The 12595-nt window shown below is 34.8% G+C and overlaps 4 protein-coding genes across 4 annotated transcripts; 1 reads left to right on the top strand and 3 right to left on the bottom strand.

The window, feature by feature from the left end:
• Window positions 1-211: 211 nt before the first annotated feature.
• RO3G_04342 (uncharacterized protein) lies at window positions 212-1671 on the bottom strand (the record flags this gene model as incomplete). The annotated part of the gene is made up of 5 exons (XM_067658932.1): window positions 212-336; window positions 397-530; window positions 587-1292; window positions 1351-1462; window positions 1588-1671. The coding sequence occupies 5 exons, from the start codon at window positions 1669-1671 to the stop codon at window positions 212-214; spliced, it is 1161 nt and encodes a 386-aa protein (XP_067515033.1).
• Window positions 1672-4037: 2366 nt separating this feature from the next.
• Window positions 4038-7485, bottom strand: RO3G_04341 (uncharacterized protein; the record flags this gene model as incomplete). The annotated part of the gene is made up of 9 exons (XM_067658931.1): window positions 4038-4086; window positions 4139-4232; window positions 4426-4659; window positions 4715-4737; window positions 4919-5070; window positions 5129-5718; window positions 5774-6305; window positions 6358-6527; window positions 6600-7485. The coding sequence occupies 9 exons, from the start codon at window positions 7483-7485 to the stop codon at window positions 4038-4040; spliced, it is 2730 nt and encodes a 909-aa protein (XP_067515032.1).
• A 2436-nt stretch (window positions 7486-9921) lies between these two features.
• Window positions 9922-11558, bottom strand: RO3G_04340 (uncharacterized protein; the record flags this gene model as incomplete). The annotated part of the gene is made up of 6 exons (XM_067658930.1): window positions 9922-9948; window positions 10162-10291; window positions 10343-10519; window positions 10582-10738; window positions 10810-11309; window positions 11362-11558. 6 exons carry the CDS (start codon window positions 11556-11558, stop codon window positions 9922-9924), a joined length of 1188 nt encoding a protein of 395 aa, XP_067515031.1.
• Window positions 11559-12112: 554 nt separating this feature from the next.
• Window positions 12113-12473, top strand: RO3G_04339 (uncharacterized protein; the record flags this gene model as incomplete). Its single annotated transcript, XM_067658929.1, has 2 exons — window positions 12113-12275; window positions 12349-12473. 2 exons carry the CDS (start codon window positions 12113-12115, stop codon window positions 12471-12473), a joined length of 288 nt encoding a protein of 95 aa, XP_067515030.1.
• Between the last annotated feature and the right edge of the window lie 122 nt (window positions 12474-12595).

The raw sequence follows: 12595 nt of genomic DNA, 5'->3' as shown, positions 1-12595 counted from the left end.
TTTTTTTTTTTTTTCTTTGGTTGTAAAGTTCTTTTATTTTTCTCTTTTAAAAAAGAAACTTATTTTATTATATTTAATAAGCTTTTTCCGGTTTAAAAATTCACAGCTTTTTTTTTTGTCTGTGCGTTTCTCCAGTTGATTATTTTATTCTTTTTATTTTTTTTTATTTTTTTCATTTTTTACTCGTTCTACAAAACGTGTGTGACAAAAACTAAATCATCATAGCATTCTTTGTTTCGCAAGGTAAATGATAAACTATAAATTCAATTTCTTTACGTAAAGAATCACAAAAGGAATTAAGAGGCAAATCGTTATTGTTATATCCAAATGGATTCTCTATGATTAGATAAATCAGTGTGTGTAAAAAAAAAATTAAACTTTCTTCTTTTCTTTTACCGATTTGAGCACCAATGGCATCAATTCCGAATAATGTGAATGAAGCCAAAATGATGGTAGGAACGATCCACCATTTAAGTTCCGAAATTAAAGTAAATGGAATGGCCAATAAATAGAGAGCCAATGATTGTTTCCTAAGAAAAAAAAGAGTTAATACATGTGTAGATGAGTGTATGTGCAATGTATTTACAAGTGAATGACGTAAACAGCAGGAATAGGTGTATTCACAATACGTTCCATACCCGCCAAACAATCGTTGAGGTTATTCAAGTGATTAATAATCACATTAGAGAATGTATCATCAATTTTTTTAGATGTCTTTGCTTGTTGCATATATAAACTCATACGAAAGATGATCTCGAGAGGTAAAGACATGTCTGCGTTACCTTCATCAGGCAAATCTTCATCACTGACAAATTGAGATGCTTTTCGTTGACGTAAGCTGCTTGCATTACTGCCAGCTGTAACAGTGGTGCTCGATTGGTTTTCAATATCCGATAAACGGTCTCCTCCTTCGTTGGTCTCCATCAAGTGATCCGGAACAACCGCTTCATCATGGTGATGGTGACTGTGATGATCCGAAGTTTGATCAGTAGCCGTAGCAGGCTCCCAGTGAGGAGGTAAAAGATACTCCAGGTCATAATAGTCAATACCATATTCACGACGAAGATAATGTTTTGTAGAGATGGCAAAAGCCAGCAAGAGTTTCATACACCGCATCTTTTCAGTATGATCCTTTTCATTTTGTTCCGGAATGCTCACCCAGACCAAACGCGCCAAGTTTCTGACATTGCTTGTCAAATCTTGCCATAGTTGTCTTCCTTCATAATAACGTGCATAAGATGTGTTGGCTCTAAAGGCTAATAATAAACCAAGAACAACCGATAATGCAGGCACTGTATGATATAAGTAATGACACAAAAAAAAAATTTTTTTTTCTGCTTTTGTATTTACCTATAGAATTACTAATGGCTACCTTCTCCCAGCCCCACGAAATGTACATGATACCAATACCATACGCATAAACGGCAATTAAAATAATTAATGGCGTAATGGTAGGTAAAACCTATATGAGTTATAAATACACACATTTTTTTTTTACTTTCTATTTTATAGTCACTTTACAGATCCTCTCAATCTATATCAAATAATCTGTTATTTTTCATGTTGTAAAGAAACAAAAAATTATACTTGCCGAAGATGATCAGGATATGATTTTAATTGACGAATCCAACGTTTTGTATGATTGATTGGACGTGAATCATGATGTAACATATTTATTTTTAAGAAATAAAAATAAAAGAGAAATAGAGAGAGAAAGAGAGAGAGAGAGAGAGAGGAAAAAAAAAGAATGTAATTGAACAGTGTTTCCTAAAACTAAGCACACGCAAAAAAAAAAAAAAAAAAAAAAAAATTCAGTATCCGAAATCAAAATAAATAAGTAGGTCTCCCTGTTCTTACTCATGTAATTCTCACCATCTTACAAAATTTCATGCGATTTGATGCTTAAGCAAGCATCAAAAGCTCAACATTCCTGAAAATATCTTGGCCTTAACTTCTTAACAAGTTACTGATAATAGGACTAATAAAGACATCTATTTTTATTTTCTGATGTCACAGATGGCCTACTGCTGTCTATCTCTAAAAGAAGTTGGTGATCGACACAAGATGTTTATCATTCCCTAATAACAACAGGCAATCTAAAAAGTTTTTTTTTCTTTGTAGTCTTGAGCTTTCTTAAAGATGTATCAATGGCATCATAAGGTGAAATAGCACCAAAGATTGTCATTGATATTCCTCATGAATTAGTTAATTCCATATTCACAGGCTCTCCTTTTCCAGATCATCCTTTGCTGTTGCTTATATGCATATGAAACCCAATCTTATCAATAAAAACACATTTCCTGATTTAGTCCATGCTGGTGTTCTGCAACTCCAACTCCAACTTGCTTCTGGCTTCAGTGCTGTATTGTGTACTTTTTTCTTTTGGTTGTTGCATGAACATAGGCAATAGCCGATACTCATTCTTCATCCAGACTTGGGATTCTGACTTTTTAATAATCAAGCCTTCAAGACGGATGCACAGACTATTCAAGATGCCGCTGAATCATACCAAAAGATTTTGATCAACATGGTCACCAACAAAAGCTGCTTGCTCTTCTCAAAGGCGCTTCTGAGATCCTTTTCTTTTAGTAGTTTGGCAAACAACCTTCTTCATTCAATTTCCACGTATTTTTTTTTAGGAATCCTGCGCTGTGTGCTCCTTCATTCTAGCTCTTCTTATCGCCTCAGCTGTAGATGGGCTTAGCTCTATTTTAAGATGGAATGACCGCCCAGTCTGTCTATCACTGTGTTTCCTGTAATCTTCTTGATGGTTTTCTATACTTTGCTTGGTGACAAAAGGGACACTATTTATGTACTGTTTTGATAAATACATTTCCAATCTGGTTTACGCAATTGAATCTACAAAATCCACAAAATAGCCTGTCAGAAAACCAAAACTCATAATCAACTTGTTGTTTTCTCATAGCTCTCATGGGCCTTTAGTTCATTTGAAAAGCAAGATTGAATCATCTGGTTGGAGGTCAACGCAAGTTCTATTTCTTCTCAAATTTTCAACAGGGTGGAAAAGTCATAGGAACATGAATCTTCAAATCTCTCGTAGTCTATTTCTGCTCCTGGTGACGTTACTGTGGATGGACGCTAATGATTTCGTACTGCTCAATTTATTTTAACTGATTATTTTTTGAAATGGTATCGAATCCTGGCGCAGGCATTAAATCATTATTTTTTAACCTAGTATAACTTGTGTTTGGGCATTTTTCAGACCAAATAGGATTTTTAGATTTTTATTAGTAAAAATAGGCTCAAACCACCAAAGTTCGAGTTGGATGCATTTGTTTATTTGTAAAAGAAATGGACAAGAGGGAAAACCTGGGATGCAAATCATCATATTTCAAGGTTAGATCTTGGATCATGAAAGTCGGACAGCATGCATTTCTTAGATGGTAAAGGATGCTTAAAGAGAAATAGAGTTCTGCTATTAGCATCTTTTATTAGCATTAGAGAGAAGATAGACAATATCACTGATGATTTTCTAAAACAAATCAAGTTGCATAGTGGTATAATGAATAAGTGCCAGTCGGTATTACAATGCTGGGTTTAATGCTTCGTGTCAAGTGTAGGCAAATAGATGATCAGATGTTAAAGACCAGCGATGCTTTACTATTTTGTGGTTGAGAACCTTATCTTAGACATGCTCTTTAACAAAACTCCATCATGTTTCTATGACCGCATCAAATCATCTCTAAAAAAAATGAATAAAAATCATCCCATATTCAAGTTAAAATACGGTATCAAGAAAAAAAAAATTGGATTTTTATTTATATAATTAATTAGTAAAGTGTACAGTAAGAGGTTTCAGTAGCTTTAAGAAATCATGGTACATTTTTAATTAAAACTCTGAAACAAAATTTGAGTAAAAGGTATAAAATTGGCGAGCGAACCTTTGTAGCCCTTGGCGCTAATAAAAGTCAGCTCGTCCGCCAATTGAAAGTTATCGAGGCGCTAATTTATTTTGATATCGAACGCTAATTTTTTTTTCTTTTTTTTTTTTTTTTTTTTTTTTTTTTCGCGTATGCTTAGTTTTTAAGGAAATCCGCCAGTTTCTCTGGAAGGGTTGTATCACCACTAATAAATTAAAATGTCAATAAATTAGAATATGAATTTGTATGCTATTTACCTTGAGGTATCTTTGGGTGCTTTTGTTGATGTTTGTAAAATCCATTCATGTTGAAAAGCATTTTCAGGAGTTAATCGTTTTGTAGGATCCCATTCTAAACATTGCTTAATAAAGTCCAAAAACAAGGGATCACTGCATCTTAGTACTTGGCTAAGGCATTTGCTTCCTGGCCTGCGCTTCTTTCCTCGAGAATTGCAAACAATCCTTGGCTCTCCTCGACGATCTACAAAATAAATACGTGTATGAGTTACCTATGCTTTAAGGGATGGTGAAAATGTATGATTTACCAAAAAACAAATGTCGTCTTTCACTTAATTGAATCAACTCAATATCAGGTACACCCATAATTTCCATAATACAAGCCAACTGCTCTTGCTCGTTCTCTCCTGGAAAGAGCGGTATGCCTGTGTAGAGTTCTGCCAAGATACATCCTAAACTCCACATATCAATGGCTTTTGTGTAATCAAGTCCAAGTATGATTTCAGGTGAACGGTAGAATCGACTTTGAATATAAGTATACACTATATACAGCAGATGAGTTGAATTGCACTTTTTTGTATTCAACTATCAGGTTACCTCTTTGGCTTTCTAAACAACTACTACCAAAATCAATGACTTTAATCGTACTCTTTGCAGGATGTTTAAGTAAAATATTCTCTGGCTTCAAATCACAATGAATAACACCATGTTTAGCCAGTAAAGACAGAGAGCGAAGTAATTGCACAGTAAATCTACTTGTCATTAGCAACATGTCTTAATACTGTATAATAATATCTGTACCTTTTAATGAGTGGAATATGAAATCCTTGGAAATTGTTTACTTTGATGAATTCATATAAATTCATGTTTAAACATTCACAAGCAATACATAAATGATTTCTGAAATAAAAGTGATCTGTCATTTTCACATTATGGTGTCTGTCCTCTGGATCCTATTGTTTACAATTGTAAGTAAACATACGCACAATAGTGATCGCTCTGTGACTTTACCCATTGAATTAAATCACTTAGAATCTTGACTTCAGTCTTTGCTTGAGCATAAAATCTCTTTTTGTTTCTAATCAACTTGACAGCCACAGTCACTTTTAATTTATGATCAAAGCACTTTACAACCTGCCCAAAGGATCCTCTTCCAAGTTCTTCCAAAATCTCATATCGATATGCCAAATGATCATTAATCACACTCTTGTAGTCACCCCGCTCATCATCATATCCGAAATTCAATGCAGAGTTTTCTGGTGTGGCTTGATGTTTCTTTGCATGCTGACCCAAGTAATAAACAAGAGGATAGCTGAGGACCTCGGTTTGTTCATAGGCACTGAGGTGATGTCCATAATATTTAAGAGCGATCTGAGGTGATTTGGGTGTATCAGGACTAAAGGCCTCTACCATTTCCTTATCCCACATCATTAATGTATCTTTGATCCTCTGAGGCTTAGTATCACTCAAGAGCAGATCGGATTCGTTTGTACATGCATTGCGACGACTGATTACTTTGGGAGTTTCGTTGATGGTATGTTCAGCTACCATAGCTTGCAATCTGGCATGAAGGCTCATCATTTTTGTACTACTTGGAGGTGCTGTGTGATGGATTGTGTTAGATATAAACGCATCAGCTTCTAGTATTATGATTACCTTGTTGACCAGCTGAGATAGTATCGTCGGCTAATGAATTTTTTCTGCTGTTCACAGAATAAGCAGACGTGCTTAACTTACGAGAGGTGGCCAACTCCAATTCATTCGTCGTAGTTTGTTTTGTCTCTGCCATGCTTTTTCTTCTGACCACTGGATCAAATTCAGTTGTCTTTTTAGTCTCTGCCATACTTTGTCTTCTGGAAGGTTGGACACGAGGAGAGACAGGTGTGATTGCAGTAGGTTTAAGTGATGTTCTTCGACTTTGTAACTGTGTCTTTGTCTTGCGAGTTGAGACTGATTTTTTGGGCATGACTTCTTGAGGCGAAGTAGAGTTGGAGTTGGTTGGTATAGGTGTTGTCTTATTAGACGTGCTCAATCGGTTCGTATTAACAGCTTTGATGGAAGGTGATTTATGTAACAGACTATTACGCTTTTTTGGTTTGGGCAGATTTAGTTGGATGGGTTCTACTTTCATGGGAGGAAGTTGTAATGACTGAACTGGAGGCGGCTTTGCTAGACTACCAGGTAAAGTCTATTTATAATAAATTAAATAAAAATAGTATTATGCACGTATATTAGTATACCTTGCCACGCTTACGAACGGTCTTTGTTGTGGTAGATGAAGAAGATTTCTTAGGCTCTTGCTGTTTTACAGTACTTTTACGTCTTGTCATTTTAACCGCCATGGATGGAGACGTGGGCAAACCATCCTTCAGATTTTCTGTTCTAGACATACGTCTGGTTGATAAAACATCTATGGAATCTGGCTTCGTCTTCTTTTTACTATCCTCCCCACCACTACTGCTGCTTGTGCTACTTGTATTACCATCATTTTCCATTTGACGAGCCTTGAGGGTAGCAGCGACTAAAATAGATTTTCTTCGTACCGCATCCTCATCATCGCTTGGTTTTATGCTATTTTTCCTTCTGGGTGACGTTCTGCTGGTAGTAGCCAATGAATGACGACGCTGCCCATCTGTTGCCAATGTGGATTTCATGTAAGTAGGTGTCAGTTTTGTTCTTTCTTGTAATAAGAGCGAACCGCTGGATAATGTCCTCCTTCTTGGTTGCTGCTGCTGAAGAATTTTTTCTTTGGTTAAACTTGATCTTCTTTTTGCATCATTAATAATATCAGCTACTTGTTTTGGTTGAGGACTGGGTGCATTAGAAAGAGTAGAAGCTCTTCTTTTAGCGTCCACGACTGTTTTCGGCTGGGTAGTAGCTGTAGTAGAAGCTCTTCGTTTGGCATGACTAATTACGTCTGTTACCGTCTTAAGTTGTGGATTCACAGTCGATGTTCTTCGTTTGATATTGGCTTCAGCCAAAGGGGTGTTTCTTGTTGTTGCAGCAGTAGATGTTCTCCGTTTTGCATGTTGAATAGGATCTGCCTTTGGTGGAGGACTTGTGACGCTAAGAGAAGCACGTTTTGGTGGTGACGTCTTTCTATCAGATGGAATAAGACCTAATTTAGCCAATTCTTGCCTTCTTCCACTAGCCAAGGTATCACGAAAACTATCAGCCAGCTTGATCAACCCCGGACTTTCTTTTGTACTCTGTCTTCTTTCATGAAGTGCACTTCTACGTCTTTCAAGAGGCTTTTTCTTTTCGTCCAAATAAGTAGTAGGCTCTACTACCTTTATATATTCATGATTCTTTTTCATATGAAGCCAATTCTCGGTGATGTAAGGATTGGTAATTGTCGATGAGGACATGCAAATAGTATGTACAAAAAGGAAAAATAAATTGTAAGATTTTCTCTTCTTTTTTTTTTTTTTTCTGTTTTGTTTTCCCTTTTTTATAAAAAGTGTGGAGGAAGGGTTATTTTTATGATAAAGAAAGTAAATAAAAAGAAAGAAAAGAAAAAAGGAGAGTTTTTGTTGTTTAATAGAAAAGAGATGTCGTTAATAATAAGAAAAAAGAGACTATTTTTCGTTCTTTTTTCTCTTTCTTTTTATGTATAATAAAAAGTAGTAACAAATAAATAAAAAAGAAAAAGAGGGGGGGCAAAAAGTATATCGTCACTGTCAAAAAAAAAAAAACCTTCTACAAAAATTGTATTACAACGCACATAAACATACCTGCTTGTTATTCGGAAACTCAATTGTTGTATTCCACTCTCCCTTATATCTCATCTCTCTTTCATTACATACCAAAAATAGTTTGTTCATGTAACTATTCTTTTTTACTCTCCTTGATTTTTTCATATAAATCCACCTTATTCATTGGACCCTGGGATGTTATTAATTTAATGTGTCAATACTTGCTCCTGTTTATTACATACACACGTGGAGTGACAATACACTCTTTACTCTCTTGAAGTATACTTTTATCTTTCAGAGAGGAGTGGGAAACAGACTGAAAATATAAATAAAAATAAAATTGATAACATAATCCGGGTACGTGCGTTCTTACTAAATTTATAATAAAATCAAGGAGAAAAGTATTTTATAATCTCTCTTGTATGACAGCCACCTTACCTTTTCATTATATTAAGCAATAAAGACCACTTTGTTTACTTTTTTTTTTGTGTGTGTGTGCTGAAGTCAAATGTTCATTTTCACACGGAACAGATACTTCCAGCTTCGGTAGGAGGCCGATGCACAGACATACCGAGATTAGAATTATAAACCATCTATTCCAACTCCTTTTTCCAATTAATTTATATGATGAATTGCTTTCTATCAGTGGCGTTTGACTTTGATCTAATATATAGCTTCCATCTTTCTTTTATCAAATTGGGGAGAAAGTGTTACTAAAAACAAATAATTGACAGTAATAAATGTTCTCTTTTTCTTTTTGATACTCAGTGTGTATCATGGCAACAGTGCACACACTCACAATCTCCTGAATTTAAGTTCCAGATTTTATAAATAAATAACAGATAAGTAAGATCTGCTTACAACAGCTGGCTTCTCGGAACCAAAACTTTTCTTCATTTCATGTTGCCTATTAAGCTTTTTATTTTTCCTTTCATGTTTTAAATCATACAATTATGTTTAAATAAAAAAAAGGGATTTTCTTTATGTTGGTCATCTTTAGCCTGTGTCCAGCAATAACGGTAATTGTGATCCGAGATGAGGCTCTACTTGATCAAGTAATAATAATAACCAAAAAAAACAAACTACATTTTAGTCCTTCTGTTGTCTTTTATGTAATTTTTTTTTTAAAAAAAAAAAAAAAAATTATACTTTATGAACAAACGACATGATTCATAATAATACTGCAGAGCTCTAAATATTAATAAAGCCACAATTAATTAATATAAACCATAGTAATGCATAAATAATCTCATTTTTTTCATATGATAACTCCATGTACACACACACACACACAGCAGCAGCAGCAGTTCTGTGTTTGTTTATATATTGCTAATTCATTGTATACACATTTATTGTACAGTATTGTTGTATATAATTAGATTTTCATTAGAAACTAAGAATGGTTGGTCTGTCATGATTTGATTGACTTGTTGTGCAATCCAACAATCAAAACTGTAAGTATCATTAAATCCCTTGGCAGCACTTGGTACAAGCTGAATTCGTTCGATCATTGGATAAATGTCAACGAATCGAACAAGATGATCTTTATTCCAAGTCTTTTTGGTAGCCAACGTAAAAGACTTCAAGTGATGAGATCTTGATGGCTGCTTTTCGAGTTCAGATAAGAATGTGTCTGCGTGAACATGAGTTTGGCATCCAAACACAAGGTGATTCAGTTGAGGTGATTGCAGAATGAATTTTGCAAGTGTATAGGCATCTATAGACACATGATTGGTTCTATTGGCTGAGCCTATTAGCTTGATCGATTTTAATTCTAATAGCTGGTTGGGTGCTAGATGCAGACTATGGTCTGATAGCGTGGTCCATCCACATATTGTAAGATGCTTTAGCTTTGAACAATGAGATAGAATGTATTGCACAATTGAATCACGCACTCCCCAAATATGAATAGAATAAATGTGATCTTTGTGTGGATCAATGATTGATTTTAATTCATTCAATTGCCAGAGTTTTGTATTAGGTGGCTCTAAGTAAATGAATTTCCAATTCGATGGGTCATCACAATAATGGCAAAGTATTTTTGATACAAGGCGTAAAGATGCTAAATCTTTACTTGATAAAAATGAACAAATAATATATAAAAGTATTTCAGATGGTAAATTCAGCAACATTACTCTAGAAAAAAAAAAAAAAAAAAAAAAAAAAAAACAAAAAAAAAGAATGCACAAAAAAAGAGAACGCCATTGATAACTATTTATTTTGCATGGGGAATTCTGTTTATATGTCAAAAAGGGGAAATTTTAGCTGCGTTTCATAAATTAGGGTTTGCAAACTTTTTTAATTGGTTTGTTTTCCAACACTCCAGCAGCCAGGACAATTATGTAATACTTCGTGTACAAATATATCACATTCTGCACAAAACTCTTGTTTACACTTTGGGCATGAGAATCTGTTTCCGCCTACTACTTCTGATTTATCTAACTGACTTAGACAAGAAAAGCAATGTGTTGCATACCCACTATTCATAAAAAAAATGAGTGTTTATTTTGAATCATAAATAGACGCTTACCTTATATTATTCTTTACTTCATCAAAATTATCAACTGGAAATAAGTGGTGATATGATCTTGCCAAATGAGGTGATGAAACAAGTGTCAACCCACAAATATCACAATCACTTGGTAATTCACACACTTTTGATTTGCATCGAGGGCATATATAACCTCCCATAGTTAATTTTGAATGGCTGGACAAGTGTTAATACAAACGTCATTTTTTTTTTTTTTTTTTTCTGTTATCGTTGCATACCAAACACAAAAAGTAGCATTATCTTCCACAAGTCTTTTAGGAAATCCCATTTTTATCAAATTAGATGTATTTTTATTTTGCATCACTGCTGGTGGCGGCACAACCTCAAATAGCAAGTCTTTAAAATGAGCTTCGTTTAACACTACGCCATATGTTCCTATAGATTTTATTCTATCAGATATTGACAATAACTCATTTCCTTTCATAAATCACCTTTTGTCTTTTTACTCAATGCCCTACAAATCTGTACCTCTGCCGCAAGACCCACAACATTCACCCTTACCAATTCCTTTCTTAATAAATCAATTGTATCATGTATATCAGACGGATCACATGTAGTCAGTGATCCAAAGATCAGTAATACTTCTTTTGAACCATGACTCGGCACACCAAGCATACTTGCTCTAGCTAATTGCAACGCATTCTGCAGTGAGGGTTCTCCGCTTGTTTCTGTGTTCTTTTTAGACTTTAATGCCTTGATATGATCCGTTGGGTTCCCGCTCAATTCAGTCAATTTCTCTGCAATACCGTCTCGCGTGATAATAATACCCAGTTGGGATATGGGGTTTTGATCAAAGAATTCAACTACGAATTGTTGAGCGTAAGTCAAGGTTAATTCAATACGACTTGGACGAAGATCTTTTTCGTTCATGGCTTCTGAAAGATCAATAATGATGAATACATGCCGAATAATGCCTCTCTGAATTACATCTGTATCTTTTAATAATCTAAGCAAAACACATCAGTTTCTTCTTATTTCTCCGTTGCTATATTGTTCACCTTCTACGTTTCCGTTGTTGTTGTAATTGAGAAACCACGCTACTCAAGTTTCCTTCTGCGTCTTCTTGAAGTACATCCCAACTTCTTTTATATTCTTCTTCCCAAGCGTAACCTCCTGTATTAGTATCGTCCTGGTGTTCATCATATGTGTCGTCAATGTCAATGTAATCTTCATCCAAAGGCTTTCTAGGTCCCATATTTCTGCGTAAAAATACTTTCAAAAAAAAAAAAAAAAAAAAAAAAGACGGAGTTATGAGATGATGCTTAAAAAAAAAAGAAAATGGCATTGTTCAACCTTCTTATTCTTGTACACTACTTCTACCATCAATTGGACCTTTAATAAAATATAACGTTTAAACAAAAATAATTGCTTATTTTTTCGAGCTTTATTTGATCCTTTGTTTGAGACCCCATTGGTCACTTTTTTGCCATTGTTTTGAAAATTTGGTTATTTTTCTGAAATTCATTTGGGTGCCTCTTAATAACGAGCTCCAAAGAATATCTAAACAGCGATTTTACACTGAGGATGGCCTAAAAAACATCTGCAACAATGGCAGAGAATCTATAGTTGTTGATGAGTTTTCTTCCTTTTGTCTTTCAAAGCTTTAAAACTCTTCAGACGTTTATTAAATATATAAAGATTAATATATTGGATCTTTCCGAAAGTGCTACTATTAGTGTCATGGAGGATGCACCTGCAAAGAAAGATAGGGCTACTGAGTATAAAAAATATATAAGTCATCAACGAAAAATGTACATTTATTACACTTTTGAGAAAGGCCACAAACATGATAAAGCTTGTACACTTGCAAACGAGCGCACATATACAGCTCGAAAATGGAGGGTAGAATACAAAACAAACCCTAAGGATGGCGTCCTTGAAAAGGAGACAAGAGTGGCTGAATTTATGAAAGGTGAATACAACTTCAGCATAAAGAGCGTTTACTCGCCATTTAACCCAAAGAAATAGACCTAAAACTATCGAAGCTCAGGCAGTTTGGGTTACTGAATGGACTACTGAGGGAACTGACTACCACAACAATTATGCTTTTAATGGTGAGTCTGGCTTCAATACCAACATGACCATAGGGAAAGCCTGGTCCAAACGTTAGAACCAATAATTTTTGTTATGCCATCCACCAGAGCTGTTTCAAAGACTGCTCTTGGTGCCATATAATCGTTTGAAGTCATTGACTTTAGTGTCAGAATTACAGAAGCAGAAGCATATATTCCT

This window comes from Rhizopus delemar, genomic scaffold (genome assembly GCF_000149305.1).
Source record: "Rhizopus delemar RA 99-880 supercont3.3 genomic scaffold, whole genome shotgun sequence".
Classification (NCBI taxonomy): domain Eukaryota; kingdom Fungi; phylum Mucoromycota; class Mucoromycetes; order Mucorales; family Rhizopodaceae; genus Rhizopus; species Rhizopus delemar.
This window is presented reverse-complemented; position numbering and strand designations above follow the sequence as displayed.